At 40.5% G+C, this 26,106-nt stretch overlaps 1 protein-coding gene across 4 annotated transcripts in view; it reads left to right on the forward strand.

Annotated features, from left to right (window-relative positions):
• Window positions 1-26,106, forward strand: part of CTNNA2 (catenin alpha 2) — a 1,214,276-nt gene that overhangs the window by 417,314 nt on the left and 770,856 nt on the right. For all 4 annotated transcript variants that reach the window (XM_066377864.1, XM_066377865.1, XM_066377862.1 and 1 more), the window contains exon 7: window positions 17,756-17,959. In XM_066377864.1, coding sequence (XP_066233961.1) covers window positions 17,756-17,959 — 204 coding nt within the window. The remainder of the gene's footprint in view (window positions 1-17,755; window positions 17,960-26,106) is intronic.

The raw sequence follows: 26,106 nt of genomic DNA on the forward strand, positions 1-26,106 counted from the left end.
ACACGTGGAGTTTTCATGAACAGTCAGAAAGAGTAGCTGATGCCTATGTTTTTCATATATTAATTGATATTCTTCTGAAATGTGTCCCATTTAAAAATTATCTTGTGGCAGCAGTTTTACTTCTGGTGCCTAACACTGGCTGGTGCATACTAAGCTGCCAATCATTGTTGATGGAAAGAAAGAGTGAATGACAGTTACTTGCTGGGTAGCCGATGAGGCAGAATGAGTCAGTATAGTTGAAGGGCTATAATTACTGCCAAAGCTTATTTACATTTAAGGAAGAAGAAAAGGTATTGGTAGTGCAATATTACTGATCATAAAAAGAGCAATAATGACTGCAATAAAATACTGTATCTTTGACCTTGCCATGTGCTTTAGCTTTTTGGTTTAAATCAGTATATCTTTCACCTTGGATTTGGAGAACTTAAAAGCCATCAAGCCCCCCATCTAAGAAAGCTGCTGCTGTGTCGGTTGAACTTCTCAGAGCACTCTTGGCATGCAAAGGTGTGTCTTTCCATAAACTCCTTCTCCTGTCAAAGTCATATTCCCTTTCGACTTTTCACAAAGAATTTATTTTGCTTTATTTCTCCCCACCTCTTTGACCATTACATCTCTGTCTCCTTGGCTAACTCCTCTTTCCTGCCACCTAAATACGGCTTTTCCCGAGGCTTCTAGCCTTCACCTCATTCTGTTCTCCCTAAAGGAGCCTCCTTTGTTGAGATCCCAGGAGCTTCACATCTGTTACTGTAATCCCCGCCTCTTGCCTGAGGTCCAGACTGGTGCCCAACTGTATCGGTGACATACTAGTTTGGATCACTTTTAAGAGTCTAAAAAGTTCTCAGACTAAATTGTGTGTTTTTACTCAGTTAAACCTCACCTTTGTTTGTCTTGTGTTTTTTGTTTTAGTTCAAGGAACTACTTAAAATTTTATTTTAATTTATTGATTTGAGAGAGAGAAAGAGAAACCGATTTATTGTTCTACTCATTGTGCATTTATCGATTGCATCTTGTGTGTGCCCTGTCCAAGGATCAAACCTACAACCTACTGAGTTGGGACGATACTAAGCAACCTGGCCAGGGCTACCCCTATTTGAATGTAGCCATTCAATCTAGAGTCTGATTTACTGTATTTTGTAGTTAAGCTGGAAATCCTATGGGTGTGGTTCCTTTTTCAACTCTTAATGTGGTCCTCTCGCCTTCATCTTTATGACCCTTGGTTTGCTCAGCCCTTACTTCTTATCTGATCATTGAAATAACTTCCTATCTGGTTGCCCCGCCCTCCTCCCCACTTCTTTCATCTGCATGCCATCATCTCTGCCAGTCCAGCTTTTCCAAAATGCAAGTCAGGTGTTATATAGTACTTACCAGTGAACATCCATTTGTAGTATATACTTCAAACTTCTTAGCCTGGCATCAGATCATCTCATTAGGTCCCTGATGAATTCTCTCATCTGTTATTTTCCTTTTATTCACCCTTCATTTTATACCCTACTGTAATGAACTACTCACTATTCTTAAGATGAACAATTACCATTTCATTTGCATATTTCCTCTGGCTGAACTTCCTTCTCACTCTCTCTCTCTTTTACCTAATAAATTTATATTCCTCTTTACTGAGATAGCTTAGTTTTTTAAACCTTCCCTAATTTTCCCAATTACTTACCACTAATTACTAAACCACTAATAGTTCTATGCTATGGTTATATTTTGTGCACATTAGTATTAGCATATTATTCTGTTTCCAGTGTCTGTCTCTGCAATATGAAACTAAGAGGAGAGAGAACAGATCTTGTGCATGCTCTTATCTGCATGGTTAGCACACAGACATAAATAAATGTTTGTTGAGTGAATCTGTTGTCTGTTTTAATCTAACTGGCTGTCTGGTTTATCCACCCATAATTTATCATGAACTTCTAGACTGTTGTAATATGCCATATCAGTTTCTCCACAATAAACATTCCATGTTTTCATAAATACTCTATTATGTTCCATTGAGCAACCATTATCTCCTTTGATTTTTATTTTAAAAAATATTTTATTTATTTATTTTAGAGGGGAGAGAGAGAGAAAGAGAGAGAGAGAGAGAGAGAGAGAAGGGGGAGGAGTAGGAAGCATCAACTCCTATATGTGCCTTGACCAAGCAAGGCTAGGATTTTGAACTGGTGACCTCAGCGTTCTAGATCGGTGCTTTATCCATTGTCCCACATACAGGTCAGGCTAAATTAATTTGAAAATTTATTGATTGATTGATTGATTTTAGAGAGAGTGGAAAGGAGAGAGAGAGAGAGAAGAAGAAGAAGAAGAGAGCGAGAGAAACATCAGTTTGTTGTTCCACTTACTTATGCATGCATTGTTTGATTGTTGTGTGTGCCCTGACCAGAGATTGAGCCTGCAACCTTGTTGAATCGGGAGGACGCTCTTACCATCTGAGTGCCTGGTCAGGGCATAACTACCATCTTCTTGATTGGCCTAACCCTTTCCAGGTATCTGTTATCCAGTATTACACAAAAAATCTTTTATTTAAATCATCATCAACAGAGGTACATCAAAGTCCAGAGTTCAAAAGAGAACATGACATCCTTATTAAGCACAAAGACTATCTTTCAAGTCATGCTATGTTTCTTGAAAAGCAATTAACCTGTTGCACATTATTTCTGTGAGACACAAACTGCTTCTTTCCTATCTTAGTTTGCCTGATTAAAAATAGACAGTAAAAGATATATGAGTTTACACTCAAGGTGTATGCATTTTCTTTGTGACCAATGAACCAATTTCCTTTTTATATTTGCAGAATATTGATACAATTATTCTTTCATCAGACATGAAATTTGAGTGTATAACCAGTTTGTGGAAATCAACTAGTAATTTATTAAGTTGATAACAGCAATTAAGTCATAATTGCTTCTGAGAAATATAAATTGACATTCCATTTTAAATGGACCATTTAACATTCCAAACCAAAGATATAGAGTATAAGTAATTTCTGGGATAAAATGTTTGTTTCTCCTATTATAAAAGTTTTAAAAAATTCAATCATTGATAATCTAGTAACATTACTCAGTTGCTGGATTATTGGGTTCATATCATATCTTCATTTACCCCTCCCCCCGCTGCTTTCCATTTTCCTATTTAAGGATGTAATGAGGAGGAGGATTTTAGGCAGAAATGTGACATGTTGGAAGGTCCATGACTTTCTCAACTAGTTAATAATGTAAAAATCATTCTTCACTTGATAACCACACAAAATGGATAGCAGGCCCTGATTTGGCCTGTGAGCCAAATTCACCAACACAACTGTGGGTTAATCAGACATTTGTGTGAGACTTTCAGATGTTTGTGGCATTTTAATTTCTATGGCACTGTTGTTTTCAGTAACATTCCCCTCTTCACACATACACGCTATACTGAAATGCACACATTGAAAATGCCTATTGGTTTAGCTTACACTGTCTGGAAATTTAAAAGAGTTTTTATTAGATAAACCAGGATCCAGGATTTTGCAGTGGTGGGTCCCCAACCAGAAGATTTGGCGCCTCAGCTAGCCTGCTCACACTGGAAGTGGAAGTAACATTTGTCATCACGATAGGTGATGAGCCCTTCTGAGTCTCAGGCTCACTGTGCCACATCAAATACCAGTGTAGACCAAAATGGGCGTCCCTCATTGAAGAGACACCTGCGTGCATTCATCTGCAAATACTAGGTTCATTGTTGTGCCCTATTGTTCTCCGGAAGCCTTTTGATAAAGATTGGACATTTTTGTTCATTAACCCTAAATCTGCTAGTCAGCAAATATTTCTCAACCATTTATGTGAGAAACACTCAGCTGGGTGCTGTAGAATGTACCAAAATATAGGAAAGCATTATAATTGGCGATTTCCCCTTCTACCTTCATTCCTCCCTCCCCCCTATTCTCCTTCCTTCCCTCCTTTCCTCCCCTGCCCCTTGCTCCTGCCCTCCCCCATCCTCCTATTTCTCTCTCTCTCTCTCTCTCTCTCTCTCTCTCTCTCTCTCTCTCTCTCTCTCTCTCACACACACACACACACACACACACACACACACACACACCACTAGTAGTGCCTGGACAAGAGCTATATGACTAAGCTAGATGAAAACTGACAATGAGTTCAATCCTGGGACTTAAGGAAGAAAGCCTTCTACACAGAGAGTTGAATCTAGTCTTCCCTGAGTAGGGTCAATATAGGCTTTTGAGAACAGCAGGGAGAAAGGTACTGAAATAGTCAATAAAGAAGAACTGATACTACAGCAACATATGGAGCTTACTGAGGTAGGGTGAGGCAGTCAGAGACCACTTTGGCTGGAACCAGGGGTTCATGAGGACAGTCCTGGGAGCTGAGCAATGAAAGGCAGAGACTGGTGTCATATTTCCAAGAATCTTAAAGGCAACAGGTAGTGAATGGATATGAGCTGGCATTTCTTTAGGCTACACTTGCTGCAAATGGCATCTTAATTCTGAGGGTTGGAAGAAAAATGCAACCCATTACCTAGTTCCACTGGGAATAATGAAACATTACAAAAGGAATGATAGAATTGGAGAACCACTAGGTAAGATTGCAATATCTATAAAATGTCAGGTGGTTGGTGATTATAGGTAGTCGGGGAGCTACTGAAGGTGTTGGGTCAGCAGGATATTATGGTTAACAGAATGTTAAGAATGATCCATTAGGGAAAAATAAGTTGTATAAGAAGGCTGAGTTTAGAGTCTTGATGATGGAGTAAAGGGGAGTCAATAGTATCCTGATTAAAGGGTAGAGGATGGAGTGACAATGAAAACATAAAATATTATCTAAAAGGAGCTATTACAAATGACTTCATCATTTATTAATTCTTATGTCATATACTGTTCTGAGCTCTTTACATGTATCTAATTTTTCTGGAACCCAATAGTATCTATACTATAGATATACTGTTGATACTGATATTAATTTTACTGTTCAAAGGAGGAAGTTGAGACACTTCTTATTTAAGCAACCCTGCTCAGTTAGAAGGTACAGCTAGGAGTTAGAGACAGAATCCTAACCCAAGCCATTCAACTCTGTACAATTTTACACCTCCTAGATCATATTGATGCTTGAGGATTTCTCATTGGTTCCAATTTTTCATTAGTGCACTAGGAGAATGGAATGAGGTGATGAGTTTCCATTTTCCTCCTGTTTGTTTTTCTTCCATTGAAATGAGGGTGCTAGGCTTTGGAGGAAGATAAAGAAAAGAGGTCATTCTCACACACATTGCACTTGAGGAGGTGATCGGACCTCCAGTGGTTAGTGTCCAGTGTTCAACCGAAGGGTAAGGGCTGCACATGGGACTGACATGGAACTGGAGTGCTTGTTCACAAGCACGTGATGACTAAGGCATGGGACTAGTTGAGCTCTTCAAGAAAGAGGATATTGAGAGAACTTCTGAGGAATGAGGAGTACGTATCATGAGCAAGGGAGTGTCCACAAAAAGAGTCACTCACATGTTTGTGTCTTTCTGCAGTGCCAGACTTATTAGGGAAGACCTCCCCTATGAGCCAGGAAGGTTACAGACAGGAAGGGGGAGCTCCCATGGCAGTGTGGGCAGAGTAAGTGTCCAGTGTAACATACCTTTTTAAAACACGGTGCTGAGTAATCAATAGGTATTGTCTGGACTCGTTTTTGTTTGTTTTGTTTTGGATTGTATCAGTGTAGCAAAATAATACAAAAATAAAATTTAAGGGTTTAAATTCACTGTAAAGTCCTGTCACTGGCAGTGTCCGCAGTTGAGAGGTGAGCGTCGGTCTCAAGCCAGGCAGCTACAGTGGCAGCACGTGTCTGGTGGAGTGGAAATCCTGCTGGGCTCTGAGTGTGACCCATGGTGCAGCCGTGCTTGAGCATTAGGTGCAGAGCTCTGAGTCCTCAGAGCCCACAGTGGGTGGCAGTCCCACTCATCTAGGCATCCAGATGGAGTCCCTTTTCCAGGTGTCCAGACTTGCGGTTTTGGGTGTTCCGGGCCCCTCTAAAGAGTGTTCTCATAACACCCCATTACCTCAGTCTTGGGCATATTGCCACTTGACATAACTGTCATGGCAGACAGTGACTCCATATTGGATTGCGAAAATGTGTTCCGAAAGTCGGCTCTGCTCTTGCTCTGTACAGTTGGACCGGAGAAACCCTGCCTGCTGGAGGAGATCAAGGAAGGAGAACTGGGGAGTAGATGGGAGAAGAAGCTGTCGGAGGAGTACGAGGAGAGCCACAGTACACACGGCCCCCACACATAGTGAGCTTAAATTTGAAGTATAGATCATTCTAAAATGTGTTAAGTACCATACAGAGGTTAAATAGGATGGTGACTGAATAAAAAATTATGGTCAATAATGTAGAAAGTTCAAAGAGAATGAAGAGATAATGTGACGGTTTTCTCAGCAAAAGAGTAAAGCAAGTTTTCTTTACTTGACTCTCTAAAACTAGGTTTTGTTGAATATATTTTGGATGCTTGCTTTCTAATTAATCCATAACGTAAAGCAAAAGGTGATTACCTTTCTCCTGCTTTATTGTGGTTAGTTGTAAATGAGTATCCTTGTCAGAGCTTGAGACTGTGCTCAGGAAATGCCCCAGAGCCGCTCAGCAACACAGGCAGATGATGGGGTTGGGGAACAGGAAGCCAGTCTCCCTCAGTGACACCAGCCAAGAGGCATGCCCTGAGGCTGGATGCCTCACCCAGTATTCTTACCCACTACCTTTGATAAGTAACTGTCTTATGAAATAGCAGTTTCTCCTGTCAAGTGAAGTTCATGTGAGCTTAGAGAGATTTCTTTGTTAAAAAAAATTAAGTGTCTAAGAATAAAAAGTGCTATGTAATCATCAAATTATCATCTTTGTCATTTATTTCCTATTAAACTAAATTGTTTGATTACAAATGGTACCTTCGTGGATGAATGGCATAATTAGCTTATTCTTAAGTACATACTGGAGATGTAAGAAATCAATAAGATACTCTGCAATTTCTAAGTTAAGGCAAATCTAAGATGGAGGTTAGCATTTTTCTGCAACTGAATGAAAAAGAAATAGGTGATTAAAACTCACTATCCTCAGTATTTTCCATTCCAAATGTTACTCCACTTTAGACCAAGAGAAAGTTCTCATGTGAAGATAGGTTCTCACTGGGAGAGCGTGGCTCAGAGTGAGAAAGATGAAAATGTGTCTGTGTTAACTATCTTTACACTCACTGCAGGCACTAAGTGTCTAAAGTGGAACAAATAACATGCTTTTGATTGAGATATCTCGGTTAATTTTTTTAAATGATTTTGATTTATGCTTTTATCTCAGACGTCAGTCGTTAAGTATTTTAAGCATTGCGAGCCAGAATTTCGATCATGCCTCCTTGTTACTAAGTGTCTTTCATTCTCAATTTTCAGTGCTGTAAAATTCTTTTTCTTTTTTCCTCCATCTGTAGTCATTTTATTGGGAAACTGAGACAGACTGTGTCAGGGGTCACTAGGCAAATATTTTTAACTTGGATAACATACATTTTTAAAACACGGTGCTGAGTAATCAATAGGTATTGTCTGGACTCGTTTTTGTTTTGTTTTGGATTGTGTCAGTGTAGCAAAATAATACAAAAATAAAATTTAAGGCTTTAAATTCACTGGAACTCGGTGATCTTTTGTGCCCCAAGCTCTAAGCTGAACAGAAGCTCGAGTTTCTTGAGGCCTGTGCAGTCATCTTCAGTTTTCCCCTAGGCTAAGGCAGCGTCACCTCCAGACCACATGGCCTTGTGCTTTCTCCTGTAGCCAGCCACAGAAGGACTCTTGCATTTTATACTTGGGAGAAAGAGGAAGCATTGAAGGGCCCTGGTACCAGTGACCCGTAAAACCTACCCACTTATACCTCAAGACAGGGCAGACTACACAATTCGAATATGCAGAGGTAATAGAAGGATCTGGTGATGTGAAAGGTGCACATTATGGCCTGTTCCTGGGAAGAGCTCGGAATAATTGAAGGAGAAATATTCCCTCACCTAAACATGCATTGTCATTTACATTTTTCTGTCCTTTGTTGCTTTAATTACTCCATATCAGAATGACATATTCCTTTAGAAGAATGAGTTTGACTAATGTTACTTTCCTGTTTGGAGTTCTTTTTAGAGATCTTTAAAAAATGAAAGTACATGTCTGGATAAGGGCATGTTGACATTTGTTCTTTTTTCTGCCTGTTTGATTTGAAATAGTTTTATCGGACAGGGACAGCAGGCGGGCAGGGAGGGGCTGGTGTTGATGAGCCAGAGCAGCAGAGTCTGGTTTCCGTCGCCGCCACCCTGAACCTTGAAGGTGGTAAGACTTCAGAACACACTTCCCTTACAAGGTAGTCACAGACAACACCGGAAGCTGCAGGCCTCTTTCATACCACTAGCATTTGCTTTTTCCATGTTTTATAAGATTGCATTTGGGAAAAGAGGATTAAATCAGTCCATACTATTATCAAATTGTTTTTTTCAATGTCTTTTTTTGACATTTGGAAAATTCTGTATATATTTGAAACTATGTAGTTCTCTGTAGGGTTTAACTAATAATAACAGCCATAAAACCTAAACATAATAAGATTTTTCTCCCAGTCTTGAACAAGCAGTTGCTTGGCGACTAAAGGAGAATTGGTTTCACCTGTCTCAGCTGTGAGACTGAAAATAGATACATATTCTAAGATGGTTAATTCCCAGCCAAAGAAAGATTAAGATATATTTGTTTTTCTTCTTAGTAGTAAAAGTGTGTTATAATTCTTGCTGACCAGTTTGAAACAGGTGAGAAATTTTAAAAATTGGATGAAGTGGCATTTTAGAGCTTTTATCCCTAGTCATTGTTCACTGTTTTCTGTACTGCCTTAAAGTATGAAAGAATCAATGTATTCCTGCTACTTTAGCGTTTGAGATAGAGAAGTGGTCGGTGCATGGGTTTTCTCGTGGTGATTAGCATCACACATGCAGAACGGTGCATGAGGAAAACAATGTCATGTTGCAGCATTGATGTGGCTGGACCGTGTGGACTCTGGGTCTACAGGGCATGTGCCCCAATTTCAGCTCTGTCCTTTGCTCTGAGTGTGTGCCTGGGCAATTTCTTTACCTCCCGGAGCACATTTCTCACCCTACTTGACATCAAAGAATGTGTGTGTGTGTGGGGGGAGGGGTATTTTGTTTTGTTTTTTATGTCTGTTTTGTTTGGTTTCTCTTACTGTTATGGTAAATTTGGTCTTACAATTTGATATTCTTTGTATATATGAAGACAGTTGATTTTACACATGAATATAAGTGCCTTCATGAAAAAAATAACTTTTAATTTGTAGTACTTCTTTGGTTAATTCTCACTTTCTTTCCAAGTAAACAGATGTAACACCTGTAATCAGAGATAGCAGCCGATGGTTCCAGATTCCTGCACGGGTACCAGAATCCATGGATGCTCAAGTCCCTTATAGGAAATGGCATAGAATAGTGCATGCATTCAGCCTTCTGTATCCACAGATTCCCAACTGTGGATCGAAAACAGTTTTTGATCCTTTGCTGGTAGAATCTGCAGATGCAAAATTGCTAGCTATAGAAAGCCAATTATATTTATTTACAATTAAATTCTAAGTACAAGTACAGTTCAAACCTGTGTTGTTCAAGAATCAACTCTAATTTTATCTTATTTTTACTTTTGAGTTTATCAGGGTGACATTGGTTAGTAAAATTATATAGGTTTCAGTTGTACAATTCTATAATATATCATCTGTATATTGTAATTTTATTCCTTTCTAATTTTAGTACCATTTAGTTCTTTCTTTTCTAGTTGAATTTTCTAGACTCGTCAGAAAAATATTATAGAGTTTTTTATGAACTTCAAAATATTTTTGTTTTGTCTCACTATTAGCCAGATTGCTTCTGTTACTTATTGAGCCTGATGGTGGCTTTCATTAAGATATTTATAAATAAGTACAGTACACACACACATATACACGTCAGCCCACAGTTTATCTCCAATAAAACTTAGCATCCAAATTCAAAGGACATTTTCAGTTTTGATCTTATTTGCCCTCTTTGTACAATTTCCTGCTGTTCTGCCTTTTCAACTATGGCCATACAACCTCTTGGGTATAGTCAGAGCTCTCTGACCATTCCTTACTGTGTCATTAGAGGGCTCTTTCTGTTATACACTGAAGGTTTCCCAGTGTTGTGTCTTGGTCTCACCACTCTTCTCATTCTGTTATTTCTCCTTAGGTATATTTCTATTCTCATAGCTTTCACTTCTGCATTTATTCTGAAGATCTTAAAGCTTTATACCTGGTGTGGTTTTATGCATTTGTAATCAACTTTCCACCAGCCTTTTAGACTTAAATGAATCATAGACATTTTAAACCTGCTCTTCTTCATCTATCATAATTGTTCAAGGTCAGCAAATGTTTTCTTAAAAGACCAGTAGTAAATATTTCAAGCTTTGTACATAAATAAATGGGATTGCTTTCTAATAAGAATCCATTTACAAAATAGGAAGCTGACATCTAGGATGTAGCTTGTTGACGTCTGCATTGTTGATGTTGCCCATGCTAGAATTTAGGTTTTATCTTTGACTTCTTCATTCTCCCAGCCTATGTATCTTTAAATTTTGCAGATGGCATTCTAAATGAATCCTAATATGTGTCCTTCTCTTTACCTATACATAAACAATCTCATACTCTTTCTTCTGGAGTATGAAGGCTTGGTAATTTCTCCCCTGCCTTCTACTTTTAGTCCTGCCAAAGCTACCTCTCCCAGCTACCAGAGAAAACCATCTAAAACCAAACAGAATTATGCCACTCCTACTTTTTAAAGCTCTTGATGACTTTTCATTGTCTAAAGGGATATTTACAAAGTGAAAGTTTCCTAACTAGCATAGAAGTCTTTTTAGGTCATAGCTGTTGGTTTCCTTGCCAACTTTGTCTCTTTTTCTTTTCTTTTTTTTGTCCCTTCAGATCCTTGAAGATCTAAAGCTAAATGGGGTTAGACATGTAGGAGAAATCACCTATAGAGAAAAATGTGGAAGAGAACCAGCAGAAATAGCCTGAGAGAACTTTTTGACTGCAGTGCAGGTCAAACACTTGTGAAAGGAGAGCAAGAAAGAGAGAGGATTGTGTAGGAAGAGCCCGGGCACAGTTCTGAGAAAGTCTCGGTCAGGCCAGCAGGGAGTCAAGCGCAGGAGCAGAGTGTCCAGCGCAGGAGCAGAGTGTGCCGGTTAGAGAAGTCTCCATTGGGCAAGAATGCCTGCTTGTGTTCAGAGACTGACTGGGGCTGCCTGGGGTCAAGTGTGGCTCCTTGTAAATCTGTCCTGGGTCTACAGGTCCAGCAGATGAAGAAGGTTAGTTAACTGCACTCATGTAGAAGTTTCTCTCATAGGAGAGTTGGTTGGGGAACCTTCATGGCACCAGACTCATGACTTCACACTTACAACTGCAGGTTCAATAAACACTTGTAATTCTCCTCTTCTGCCATCTTATCTTTTACTCTCATGCATTTCTTCCCACTTTCTATTCTGTTTTCATTGCCTCTTCCTGCTCCTGACTTTGCTTGGCCAATTGTTTTTCACTCTTGAAATTTCAGCTGAAGTGTAATCATCTCCAGAAAGATTCCTTGACCTTCTACCTCCCAGCTGTGCAAATTGCCATTACTCAGTCATTTCTTAACATCGTTGATATATTTTCCAAATTACAATTAGTTGTACATTTTTTTTATTTTGACTAAACAGTGAACCTCTTGAAATAAAGGATTATTTAGTCCTCGAGCATCTGCAGTAACTGGCACCCATTTACTGACTGAATGGCTGTACTCTCCATTATCCATTTGAAAGGCAAGATTATCTAGATGACAAACAAGAGGATGGTATGACAGATGATACTTATGTCATTATATTTGGTTTAAGAGTTTCATATTCTTTTTTTTTTTGACAGACAGAGAGAGTTAGGGAGAAGGACAGACAAGGACAGACAGACAGGAAGGGAGAGGGATGAGAAGCATCAATTCTTTATTGTAGAACCTTTAGTTCATTGATTGCTTTCTCATATGTGCCTTGATTGGGGCGCTACAGCAGAACAAGTGACCTCTTGCTCAAGCCAGTGACCTTGGGCTGAAGCCAACTACCTTGGGCTTCAAGCCAGCAACCATGGATGGGGTCATGTCTATGATCCCACGCTCAAGCCAGCAACCCTGTCTGTGCTCACACTAGTGATCCCATGCTCAAGTGGAATAAGCCTGCGTTCAAGCTGGTGAACTTGGGGTTTCGAAACTGGTCCTCCGCATCCCAATCCAACATTTTATCCATTGCACACACTGGCTTAATATCAAAAGACTTGTGTTCAAATCCTGGGGTCCTCATTTTTTGGTGAATGACCATGAGACAACATCTCTGGCATCATGTGCCACTTCAGTAAGACAGGGATAGTAATATCAAGGATACAGAATTGTGGACCTATCACACCATTTGTAATGCATTCAGTTTCTTGCTTTTGCAGAAGTCTTTCTGCTGCCTCCAATGATGTCAGAGCCTGCATCAAGCATAATGTAATGTTCCGAGATTGTTCTGAACTTTCAAATCACATAACCGCTTGCAGAAAAAAATGGATGATAGGTGTGATTTAACAATTTCACCTTCTAACAATCTCATGTATGGTGAGGATAGGTGGATGTATTATTCTGAGAGGTAGTTTTGAACTATATGGTCTACTGATTTATTTCAAGGTATAATTATGATTGAGTTCAATAAGGGAAATAAAGGGAGATCAGTTTCGTAGGACTAGAGAGACGATTACAGAATTGGCTTGATGGCAGAATACAGTCCGAGCTTCCTTTGCTTAGGGATGAATTATTGTGGCTGCTTTCTCCAAGGCCATGCTTTCCAATTGCCTCTCCATAAATTGTAAGAATGAAAACCATAAAATTTAAAAGATGTTAATAAAATAAAAGATAAGTAAAATTATAAAACAAAATATGCAAGATAAAAGAAATTAAAGTAAGTCTTATTTAAAAAAAGAAAAAAAATAAAGTAAATGTAGGCCCAGAATTTTTAAATGGAGTAATATGATAATATAAGATAGAACTGAAAGATCAAAAAGATTAAAAAAAATTAATGAGTTTTAAGAATGCAAACAAGCCTGACCTGTGGTGGCGCAGTGGATAAAGCATTGACCTGGAATGCTGAGGTTGCTGGTTCAAAACCCTGGGCTTGCACAGTCAAGACACATATGGGAGTTGAAGCTTCCTGCTCCTCCCCCGCTTCTGTCTCTGTCTCTCTCTCTCTCCTCTAAAATGAATAAATAAATAAAAATAATTTTTTAAAAAAGAATGCAAACAAGAAAAACTTAGATATTTAAAATCTAAAATCTAAGTTGGTTAAAATAAGTCAATACGGGTGGAAACAGCATCAAATCATCTCGCAGGAGCACACCTTTGCCATAAAGGGAGGGACAGGAAGCCTTGGTCTGCGCTTTCTGGGTTTGGTGCTTGAAACGCTCCCTCAATGAGCAGGGAGGGGAGTTTTGATCCTAAGCTGTTGCTGCTGTGCCCCTTGCCGCCAGTAGAGGGCAGCCGCACAGAGAGGCAAGGCCAGGCTGAGCTGATTCAGGAAAAAGACAATCTGCTGATCTGAAATGCCCCTGAAGTGTGTTAGCAAAGAGAACCTGCCTAGATGTTTATATTTTAGGTCACTTCCAAATAATGCAGAAACTATTCAATAATACTCCTCTTTCACTTCACTTTGGCTTTCATTCTCTGTATGTCTTGCTTAGCATTCAGCTCTAAGAGTGTGTTTTATTTTCCTATTACTTTAGCAACTGTAATCTTTTCCTTTAAGCTCCTGGCTTCATTTGGTTCTGGATTTTTTTTTCTGTCTGACTGTTTGTTTTCTTGTTTTTTCATATCCTACAGCCTGTCTGAGATCGGGCCAGTTCTCTGAACATACACACACACACACACAAACTCATATTCCCTTCCCATACACAGGTATACACACCTCACCCTTTACCTGTTACACACAGCCCAAACCCACCCACTCACAGATGAAAACACATAGGCAATCCATACCCTCCCACACACAGACACACACGCACAGACACACACACACAGATGCACACACACGCACGCATGCACGCACGGGCACGTGTTCACTGCCCTCTGTCTTTCTGCCTCCTCCCTCCTCTGAGTGGCATCTCTCTAGACTTTCACATCCATCATTGCAGCGCTCCCCGTCTCCAACATAGATACATATAGATAGATTGGAATATTGTACATTTATTGTTTCTTTTCCAGGAAGATTTTTTAAAAAGCTTTCCCCCTGTGATCGATAGAAATGACTAATTCCATTAGAAACGTGATGAATGGGTGACTGTTACGCAGTTTCCTCAGCTCCGTGTTTCAGTGCATTCGCTCTCCTGGCAGCCGCAGGCCATGCAGGTGCGGAGCTCGTGGGGCTGACACAGGAGGACCTCTCTTTCCACCTTTCCCAAAGTGCTTCCTGACGTTCTCCTAGATAACGCGTGCATTTTAAAGGGGATGCTCTCTATGCACAAGCAGGCTTGAGGAATGCTATGGTAAACTGACTTCTTTAATGCATAGCTCCCCAAAGCATTTCATGCGATCATTTACTCTGGACCATGCAAGATTTCCAAAGGATATTTGGTCACAGAACTTACTTTTTTCATCAAAACATTACATCTCTAAGTTCAGTGTTCCATGGAGAATAATTTCAAAAATAATGTTCTAATGGCAGCAGTACATTTCCCTCTGTCCTGCAGAGAAACTGTTTTACAGTTGCCCTTATTGAAGAATTCAAATTTACTTCAGTATATTTTCATCAAATTGGATCTTTATAATTTTTAGTCCAATTGTATATTAAACACCCTATATGTGATTATTCAGAATCTCTTGAAACTTCAAAACAGAACAAATAATTTTCATTATGCTATATTAATATGGTTTTCTCTAAGAGAGTTCTTGGAAAATCAGTAATCTTTAGAAAGGAAAATAGTCTAATTATGTGTTGATCAAGTGTTTCTTTAATTAGGTTATCAGTACTTATGCATGTTGCATAGTAGAAAAAAATACCATAAATGCATCAACAGAAAAGCAGTAGAAACAAAGAGACAGTGAGAAAGACAGAGAATTCGAATGGACCCTGCTGGGAAGAGTCACTGTAGATGCAGCTCCGGTAGGGAGAGCAGGTGTAACAGGGACACCTGTGCTGCCCTCAGCTTTCCTTTGGGAATCTCAGCTGCAGCGATACACCCTGCAAAGGCATCCTTGTCCAGACTCCTTCACATGATGTTTTGAGACTATGTGGAAGGTTACTAGGGCACAAGGGACAGGCTCTGAGTAGCACTGTTCTGAGTTAAATCAAAATCATTCTCCTTGTGAGACCTAAGAGAGTACAAATGTGAAAGTGGTCTCCAGGCCAAAACCTGCCACGGAACAGCTCGGCTCCTACTTGCATGACCTCAGGCATTTGCCCTGAGAGTGAAGGGAACTGTGACCAATTAGTGGTTTCCTAGGAAATCCAAAATTCCGGTGGACCTCAGACCTGGTCTCTGTTTAGTGGGTGCTTCTGTTTTCTGAGTTGTCACCTGCTTGAATTCGTTACTCAGGAGTTTTAGTCTCTGTGCTAAAAGGATCTATCTATTATGGAGAGTTACATTTTACCAGGAATTAGAGGATCATCGGCTTCAAGCATGACTTCCAGTAAGTATCTTAGGATGCTTTGGAGAGTTAAGACAAAGCTTCCAGAACACAGAGCCCAGACCTGGTTTGTAATTACTAAGCATTTCTTTTATATTCCATTAGGAAAAAAAATATGCAAATGCCTTTTATTCTCTCTACTCTTCTTTTTTGAAAGCACTAAACACTCTAGTAAGTACAGAACAGGTATGGAACAAAGATATAACCACCAACCCTCATTTTCTTTATTATTATATTTGTAGGTAAGGTAAATTATTTCATATATATCATATATATAGCGTGTCCCAAACATGGTAGGGAAAAAGTAGATTTACAGTTGTGAGTGTGCAAAACACAGAGTTTTATTTTTATTTTTTACAGAGATAGAAAGAGAGAGAGAGAAAGAGAGAGACAGATAGGGACAGACAGACAGGAAGGGAGAGAGATGAGAAGCATCAGTTCTTCATTGTGGCACCTTAGTTGTTCATTTATTGCTTTCTCATATGTGCCTTCACTAGGGGTTACAGCAGAGTGAGTGACCCCTTGCTCAAGCTGGTGAGCCTGCACTCAAGCCAGTGATCTTGAATTTTCAAACCTGGGTCCTCCGCATCCCAGTCCGATGCTCTATCCACTGTGCCGTCACCTGGTCAGACTTATATTATTTATTAATTATTATATTTCATATTAAAAACTGTAAACCTACTTTTGCCCCACCTTGTGTATGTATGTATGTGTGTATATGTATATATGTATGTGTGTATAATAAATATATATATATAAATAAATTTGATGGACACTTAAGGGATAACAGCATCAAAGGACACAGTAATGGAATGACAATTCTACCATAGGATCCTTGAGTTGGAAGATCATTTTCTCCATCACCAGCACTCTGGTCCTTGGCCCTCTGCATGTGCACGTCCAGTGAGGACGAATGCGCTCTTTTCTGCAGCAGGCTATCACTTTGGTTAACCACGTTCCTTCTTTTGAGTGGAAGTGGGTCCCCAGTGGACACCAGCCATTGCACAGAGTCAGCTTTACCTCTCTCTTTTTGCCTCTCTTTCATGTTGTTATCACATACTTCATCAGTCTCTCTACTCCTTGATTTGCTGTGAATAATATTCAAGTTGTGCTATCCCACCAGCTATATTTTCTCCTTATTTGATTCTTGTCTGCCTGCATGCCCTTGGAAGTTGGTATTAACTGGTCTTCTTTGGCCTGCTCTTCTTGTTCTGTTTGCTTTACTAGAACGCCGTTCACTTGCTACCTTGTGTCCAAATCTTTCAGACAAGTCCCAGATCTTCCTACAGGCTAATACAGCTCCTGTATTCTTGGTGTGTATTTCTGTCTACTTCTGGACATCTCTACTTTTCAGACCTGTCAGGGGCAAAACTTAAGGCCTCAATGACTCCTTCCTTTAAAGAAATATCTAGTTTTTCCTTTATCTAGGCTTCTTCAGAACATGTTAGTATTTCTGTCAGGACAAATAATACATATACATAGATCCTTTTGTAGAACACTAATTTTCATACAAAAGATACTAGTTCCTAGTGGAAAGTACCCTTTGTTCAATATGCATATTGGGTGCTTTTTGCCCAAGTTTCAAATGGCCCCCTTCCTTGGGCTCTCCGCTTGTTATGAGATGGATGGCATGCATGCAGCAGTCACCACTAAGGCATCTGCACTTGTTAATTACTTGTCATGTTCTTGCTCTGGGGCTCGAAAATACTCCCATGTCCCCCAAGAGCCGCAGAGAATGGGCTTTCCTTGAAGGCTACACCAAATCACTGTCCGCATCTCGTTAGAAAAGTTGTCAGTTGACACAGCGTTTGCCAAGAACATATTCTTCAAACAAGATGCCTTGCCCTATTTTCTCCCTGAGGATTCGACTTAGGGCACACTGTCTTGCAGAAAACTGATACTTTGTCAAGGCCACTTCAGGGTTTGTCTAAGTAACTGGTTTCTTCTCCACAGAGTCCTGTCCTGTTCTCAGATGTTTCTGTTGTAGAAAACAGGGTTCAAAGTCCGTGGTGGTCTCTCTGCTGACATTTTTTTTTTTTAATTTTGCTTCTTCCAGAATAAGATTATCCTGGACCCCATAACGTTCAGTGAGGCCAGGTTCCGGCCATCCCTGGAGGAGAGGCTGGAGAGCATCATCAGCGGTGCCGCGCTCATGGCCGACTCCTCGTGCACGCGCGATGACCGGCGTGAGCGGATCGTGGCCGAGTGCAACGCAGTGCGGCAGGCGCTGCAGGACCTGCTCAGCGAGTACATGAACAACGTAAGTCCTGGGCCATCGCGCTCACGTCGCGGTGGACTGCAGTGTGCGGTGGCTCTCAGAAAGCCTATACAGCGTGGAAAGAGGGCAGGTGTTCCCCAGAGAGAGCCAGATGAATCAGAGAATGGCTTTGGGGGAGTCTGATGTCATTTCAGAAGGCATCTTGGTGTGGAAGCGATTAGTGGAGAGGAAATCTTTTTAGGAAAACTTGGGCTTTTTACTTGAGTGATTTCTTGGTCCCTTTAGTGGCTGGCCTTTGATTGAGGTAAGGTTTAAATTGGTAAAAGCAGATGGTTGATGGAAATAATTGAGGCTACATCGATGTCCTCTTTTACAAAGAGTGCTTTCAAAGGCAGGGGTAGCTGCAAATGCTAGTCTTCAATCCTGAGAGGCATTAATAAGTATAATAGGTTTTAAATGTTTTTGCAAGGTTGGATAAGGTGGAAATGTTCTAACTGCACTAAAGCTTGTAGGAAGGTTATTGATTCATCATGCAATTAGAGATTCTTATGAGAGGGAGCCTCCAAGTTTTTAAATGAGTAGCATAGCAGTATTATCTGCTTGTATTGCAGCAGAGATAATAGCTGTCCCCTCCTACAGTTATAAAATGTGTCAGTTCTTGTGTACTGAAAACTATAAAAAAGAGATGAAATTCATATTCTTTGCTTAGAAAGACACTGAATCATGTTGGTATTGATCTGCTGCATTCATTCAGCCAAGGTGATGTTGTTGATGTCCAGGATTAGCAACCGTGAACGGCCACGGGTTCCTTCTGTGCTGGACTCCAGGGTGTGAGAGAGTTTAGCATAAAGTGGGAAAATGTAGAGAAACTGAGGCCTTGCAATTACATATTGATAACATGCCCAGTGTCATGTCCGGGGAGGGATCAGAGACACTGAAAAATCTGCCCACAGCTCAGGAAAGCCAGCCTGGGTCCTGTTAGAACACTCAGAGGCAATTCTGAGACAAAGCAGCCAACCCATGTCCCTCCCCCCAGCCTGATTCTTCTTACCAGTTCCATCCCTAACTGACATGCATCGCGTGGGTCCAAACGGAAGTTGGCATTGGTAGGAATAATTCTGTACCTGCTAGACTCTGCAAAGATCTTTGAGCTAGAAAAAAAGATGTAGAATATCCTACAAACTAAAACCAGAAAATATGTTGGGTTTCTTTGTTTTTTGTTTTTTCATGAACCTTCAGGTGCTTTGATTGTGGAAGACTTGCTCATTTTCAGGGCACAAAGAATAAGGTGTGGATGCCTCATGTGGTACCCAGTTGCTTATGAGGACTTCTCTGCAGGGCCCTGGAAGGCCAACACTGGGACTTGATCCAAAGTGCTATGCAAGGGAAAGCTAGGAATGTGGTCTGCCAGTGTCTCCCACCGTGAGTGCGTCCTCGGAATAGTAGGTTTAACAAAAAAAGAGAAAAAAAAAGAAGAATGATTATAAAAATCTGGTATTCTGTTTGTTGTTGCTTTTAACAGAATAGCAACAGGCTAATGACTTGTATGTGGAATTTGGTTTTATATTAACACACGCTAATAATTTCTATCAAAAGAAGAATTATTGCCAAAGAAGGGAGTAGAAACTGAAGAGGTCACACTGATGGTTAAAATCTCAATCTAAATAAATCAGAAAAAAAAGAAGATGCAAAAATGAATGGAAATTACAGAATGTCACTAAAGCAGCATTGATTGTGAGGTGACACATAATGTTCACTTTGGTGTCTAGAAACCTGTCAGGTAGAGTGGTTTCTTTCAGTGTAACCTCATTCAGATCAGCAGAGCTGATGGATTTTTGTATTGTATTGACTCCAGGTACTTTTCTTTTCTTGGGGTTCAGGTATGTTTTGTATTTTTACTGAAAACTTATTTTCTACTTTGGTATAGTAACAGACAATATGTAAGGTAGTCCTAGTGCTTAAATTTCGAAGTGTGCAAATTCTATTTACATTAAACCATTAGGATCAAAAGCTGAAATAAAATACCTCCTATTGACTTTTATAGAAACTGTGTCAAATTGACATGGACTTCACACTTCCTTGGTGATTTTAAGGTAGAGTTGGATGCGGCTAGACAAGCTCCATAGTGCCTGTCGAGGGCACTCATTTCTACTGTCACGATATCAGTTTCTGTTTACTTTGCTACAGCACATACTGGTATAAAAGCATGCTCACCTGTGTCCTGACTGGAAGGTCTGTCGACGTTAACTATGACGTTAACAACCAATATATTAGATGGCTCAGTTGTGCCTAAACTGTCTTAAAATATTCCTTTTTCAGGATTATATGCTCTGAAACTAAAGGTACTGTCAAATTGTCACCCTGTAGATTTTTATCTTGATGTGCTGGGTAATATTATTAAGATGAAGATGCCATTCGATTGAAAAGGGAAAATTTAAAAATTTGACATAACTGACATTTCTGGATTCTGAGACTTTTCTGATCAGCCCCTGATGAAGATTCAGTTTAGAATTCCCACTGGTAGGCGAAGCTATTCCAACATCGTAGTCTTATACATGCTCAGTGGTGTAGAATGCGGGGAGAGGAGACTGGGTAGAGGAGCTGTACACTAAATGATTAGGAAAAAGAAGTCTGCATGGTTTAGCCACATGGCTCACCCTGAACACAAAAGGATATCACTTGTGTGTTAGGTATTTCCACAGACATATATTCAAATCAATGTGTATGTGTGTTTTGTGTGTGTGTGACTTGAAGATATAAAAAAAATGGTATATTTGAGACAAACTGTGGTATGATATACAAGGGCTGGGTGAGTAGAAGCACGTGGCAAAAACTATGATTAGCAGCCATGCCAGACAGGTCTGTTGGGATAGTTTTAGGAAAGCCCGGGGGTGGCTTTAATTTGTTTGATCAAGTTTGTAATGTAGCTCAAAGCCAGAAGAGTCCTAAAAATAATCCCTCCATAACTAGAACATTGTTGTTGTGCATATGTGGAACGTAATGGGCAGAGAGAGACTCCTTTTCAAAACGAAGTGTGGCCTTTGGAGCAGGGCCATCAGCATGGCGGTGGGAGTATTATGCCAAGTACAATAAATAGTTTCAGATTGTAATGAAGTCATCAACTTTTCCCTGCAACTTATTATGTTATACAGGTTTTTCTTTTGTGGCAGTAAAACTCTTTCTTCAACACACTCAAAAACAATCTTAAAAGTGACCCATAATAGGAAACAATTAAACACATAATTTTATTCATAAGAATTTTGTGATGGATTTGAATTTAGAACGTGGTAGTCATTCAACAAGTATGTGTTGTTTGCCTAGCGGCTCTGTGCATTGTTCTAGGCTCCTGGGGGTACAGAAGAAGGGAGCAAAATAGACAAACTTTTCGCATCTCATGGAGTTTACAGTCTAGTTGAGGGAGACAGACAATAATAAGTGATTTGAGCAAGAGTTACCTCAGCCAGTGATAGGTGAGACAGGATACGAGAGCATGGGTCCAGCTGTAAGGAGGAGGGTTCATTGAGATGATGCTATTCGGTCAAAGACCTCGTGGAGATGATGGAGCAGTAAGGTCCGATGCCTTCATGTGGGAAGAGTGCCTGGGTGCCTGAGCACACTGCGCGGGAGGCTCACATGGCTGAGAGTGAGTGCGGAGCAGCAGGTGTTCAGATCTGCGAGGTTACAAGGTGTCGGCTTTGCCTGGTGCACCAGGATACAGAATTTGGCTTTGACTTCAATGGAATGGAAGGCCATTGGAGAGTGCGAGCAGAAAATACCGTGACTGAGATGTTGAAGACAGGGCAGGACGTAGGAGAACAAGGGGTAAGAAAGCAAGAGGACAGATAAGGGGAAACTGGGATAACTCATGAGAAGATGGTGGCTTGGGCCAGTGGTAGCAGTGGTAGCAGTAGAAATCAAGTGCTCAAATTTCCACTATATTTGAAACATGATTTGCTTTAAAAGTAGCCAGTGAGAAGAGTGTGTTGTATGAACATAGGGTAGACACTGAGCAGTGTGATCACAGGGTGATCTCAATCACACTGATATGCTGTCTTCAGTGGGTTTTGGTTACCCAGAAAATTCTGATTTATGTGGATGTGGTAATGATTTGCAGACAGCACACTTGGCAATATCTGGACACTTTGCTAGACAGATTGCACCTGACAAGAGTGTTAAGTAGAAATAAATTTGCTTCAATGTTGTATCACCAAAAATATCCAAGAATGGTTCACAATCTAATAAACAAAAGACGGGGAAAATGTAATACTTATACTAAGTACTAAAACTAACCGCAGAGCAGTAAGGAGATGCCTTAAACCGTCACTGTTTATGCCGGAGTGCGGTGAGGCCTGGGTGAGAGGGGTGATGAGCAGGTGTCTGGACCCCGTGTGTGTGGAGCTTCCCAGCGCTCTTCGGCTTCCTCCGCCCAGACGCTGTGCTTTTCTCCAGATTATTTTTTTAAAGACTAATGAAAAACTACATTAAAAAAAATCATACAATTAAAGTTTAACTGTTTGCACAATGGTGGCAGAGAATTGGGTGGCATTAAGTAATGACTTGCAGGTCTCTGCTGTGTAAAAATGTGGCCGGTTATTTTTTAATTGTATTTTTATAAATGATAAAATGATATCTTTTTTTTTTTTTTTTTTTTCTGAAGTTGGAAACGGGGAGGCAGTCAGACAGACTCCCGCATGCGCCCGACCGGGATCCACCCGGCATGCCCACCAAGGGGTGATGCTCTGACCCTCTGGGGCGTCGCTCTGTCGCGACCAGAGCCACTCTAGCGCCTGAGGCAGAGGCCAAGGAGCCATCCCCAGCGCCCGGGCCATCTTTTGCTCCAATGGAGCCTTCTTGCGGGAGGGGAAGAGAGAGACAGAGAGGAAGGAGAGGGGGAGGGGTGGAGAAGCAGATGGGCGCCTCTCCTGTGTGCCCTGGCCGGGAATCGAACCCGGGACTTCTGCACACCAGGCCGACGCTCTACCACCGAGCCAACCGGCCAGGGTTGTGATATCTTTTTTATAAAATATTTAAGTCCAATTTTTTTTTAAACTCTTGAAGCACCTCAGTGAATCCCTGGGGACAATTTATAAGCCAGTATTGTACAGCGCGGGTTAAAGGCGCATAGACACAAATAGATGTGGGAACATATACACACATTCCAAGTGCCTGAAGGGCCATTGTCGTAGCCCTTGCTCTAGAGGGGGCTCCTGCCATGGGAGCTCCTGATGGATCTGATTTGTGAGGGGTTGAGGTCTGAAATGAGGTCTTAAAAGGTAATTTCCAATTTCATTCTGGAGCTCACACCACACCAAGGCTCCAGCAAACAACACTGGATCAGTAACATGTGAAGTGATATCCAGGCGTGGGGAGCTCTGAGTATAGTGAGCTTTTACAACATTCATTTATGTTTTGATGGTCAACAGAAATATATGTTCATTGAAAAAGATAAGAAAATGAAGCAAGAATAAACATTCAGATTCTCATCCTCTAATGATAATATTGTTAATAATGTTGTATGCCTTTCTAATGTCTTTAAACTTATATGACTGATGCATTTATACACAACCACATCCATGTGTCTTGTGCCTTGAGTTAAAAAAAAAAAGTAACTTATTGTAAATGGTGTTTTATAATCTACTTTTTTCATTAATATATTGTGACTATGTTACCATATTAATAAACATTATCTAACCTATGTTTACTGGCTGCATAGCATTTTATTATATAGATATGTAATAACTCATTTAGGAGCCATTCATTTTGAGAGCATTTTTACAGGAGAGTGTTGGACAGATGTGCAGGGCAGACCTCTCATGCTGGTGGTCTGAAGTACTGATTTAGACCTGCAGCGTGACCGGGGACCTAAGTGAGGATAGCACTTGATGCCTCATATGCTTTATTTATATATATATATATATATTTTTAAATTGTAGTTAGAAAATTAAATTTAACAGGGTGACATTGATCAAAAAAGGCACATAGGTTCCAGGTGAACATTTCTATAGCATTTGAACTGTTGATTATGTTGTATACCCATCACCCAACGTCAAATCATTTTCTGTCACCATATATATATTTGTCCCTCCTTACACCTTTCCCCCTCCCACTCGCCTGCCCATAGTAGGTTCATATGCCTGAAAAGGAGATCTCTGAAAATGTTGTGCCATGAAAATTTTATACGTTAAAAAAAATGTTTAATGCCTTGGGTTTCATTTAAAGCTATCTTGTGTGTATTTTTCTGTAATTTATTGATTTTCTGTATAAATTTGATTTTTACTTTCCAGAATGTCTCTACATTGGCTCTATGTGATACTGCCAAGGGCAGCCCAGAAAAAATGATGCACAAATTCCATAGTCAGGTTTGAGCTAGGGTCCCAGAAAAAGCATAGCACGCTTTTTCCCAGAAAAAGGAGCAGCATCAGAACGACAACTTTCTCATAGAAATGCTTACACATCCAGTTTCTCCCGGACAGAAAGGTAGGGGAAAGCCTGAGGAGTTATCACTTACGGATGAGGCTAATTGTTGGTGAAACATAAAATTTGTTTCCAGTGTAATTGAGGTCTTCTAATTTCTCTACTTTCTGTCATTATGGAAAAGAGGGCATGAAATTCACTAATGTCAGTTTGGCTGAGAAGCTTCTCTATTAAAACCTTTGGTTTAAAATGGAATCCAAAGTAATGTTTAAAAGGCTGTGGGCCATGTAGGAGCTAATGTTGCCCAGACCTGCCCAGTCGGCCCTCCACTTTAAGGAGAAATCAGGAATTGTCGTAGCTTCATTCAGGAGTAAGATTCCTAATCTCCCAAATTTGGCGCCTGTGGTGAGAAAGTTTTCTTTGCCTTCCTTATTTGTACCTTTTCTTATCTCCCTTTCTCCTACTGCCCTTCAGATATGTTGAGTGACCTCATTTCTATTAATTTTGAGCTTCAAACCCATCTGTGCAATTATGCTTCTTATATAAAACCTTTGCTCCATGAAGAGACAGTTTTTCAATTTTGTTTTAGTTGGTGTTTCTTACTCAGGCATTGAAAAGTACAGTTAGGTTACCGACCCTTTCTCAGAGGTCTAAGAATGTTCTTTGAATGTACTCTCCTGAGTAATATGATTGGGATGGGGCATCTTTAGGTTCTGCCTGAGGTCAGTATCCTTAAATTATGAAATTTGCAACTTGCTTTCAACACTTCCAGGCAATTATCACTGTGACTCCCAAAGGTACCAGGACTAATAGAGAGCAATGCAAAAAAATTTTTTTTCTTATCTTCCTTCTTCTTATATTCATATTGCATTTCTTTTCTAATGCTGTTCCACTAAGTTTGCTGTAATGGGATCTCAGAAAGTCTAGGGAGAGCTATGGAGGGCATGCTGGGTGGCACAGACTCAGGCTCAGGTGGTGGGAGAATGCGCAGCCATGCTGGCGGGACACATTCCCTGAAGGAATGACGAGGCTGAGAGAAAGTGCTCCAGGATCAGTCATCTGACAGGGCGTGAGGGTGCTGGGCAGGGCTCCAGGGGGAGGTCCCGACTGGCAGGTGGTGGGTTGGCATTAGTGTAATCTGGACAGAGCATCCACTGTAGCTATAGGGTACAGGTGCAGGTAACAGCTAATCCCCATGGGAACAGAACACAATTATCCTGGTGGGGGGCTTTAGGTCCTTTGGAAAGTACATCATTCTGTACCTATGTTTGCTATTATTTATTACCAGCTTGTGACACTCAGTTAAATGACTTAAAGATCCCAGGGCAGATGGGTCTAACTAGTTTTGTTTCCCCTGGATCATCATTCTCCGTGCAACCTCTCATACAATCGCCATGGGTAGGAACATGTGAAACCTTCCTATGTGAAACATTCCTGTTTCCCCACTAAGGATAGTTCCGAAGAGTTATAAGCCTGTGCTTTGTTATACTCAGGTTCAGATCCGTTTTATCACCTGTAAATAACCTGACCTTGGGCAAGGTAAATAGACTCTCTGAGCCTCAACCCTCTCGGCTATAAAGTGACAAGACTGAATTCACTTTATGGAAGTACTTGAGGACTGAATGAGACGGTGGCTGTCAGGAAGCTCAGTGTCAAAGGAAAAGTCACATTTTCTTCTTCGTTCTTCTCAATACCCTTATTCTATTTCATTAACCTCACATAGAAGCCTTCTGCTGTAAAACCCATGGAGGTCTTTTTGGAGACAAGGGTATAGA

This window comes from Saccopteryx leptura, chromosome 3, assembly GCF_036850995.1.
Source record: "Saccopteryx leptura isolate mSacLep1 chromosome 3, mSacLep1_pri_phased_curated, whole genome shotgun sequence".
NCBI lineage: Eukaryota > Metazoa > Chordata > Mammalia > Chiroptera > Emballonuridae > Saccopteryx > Saccopteryx leptura.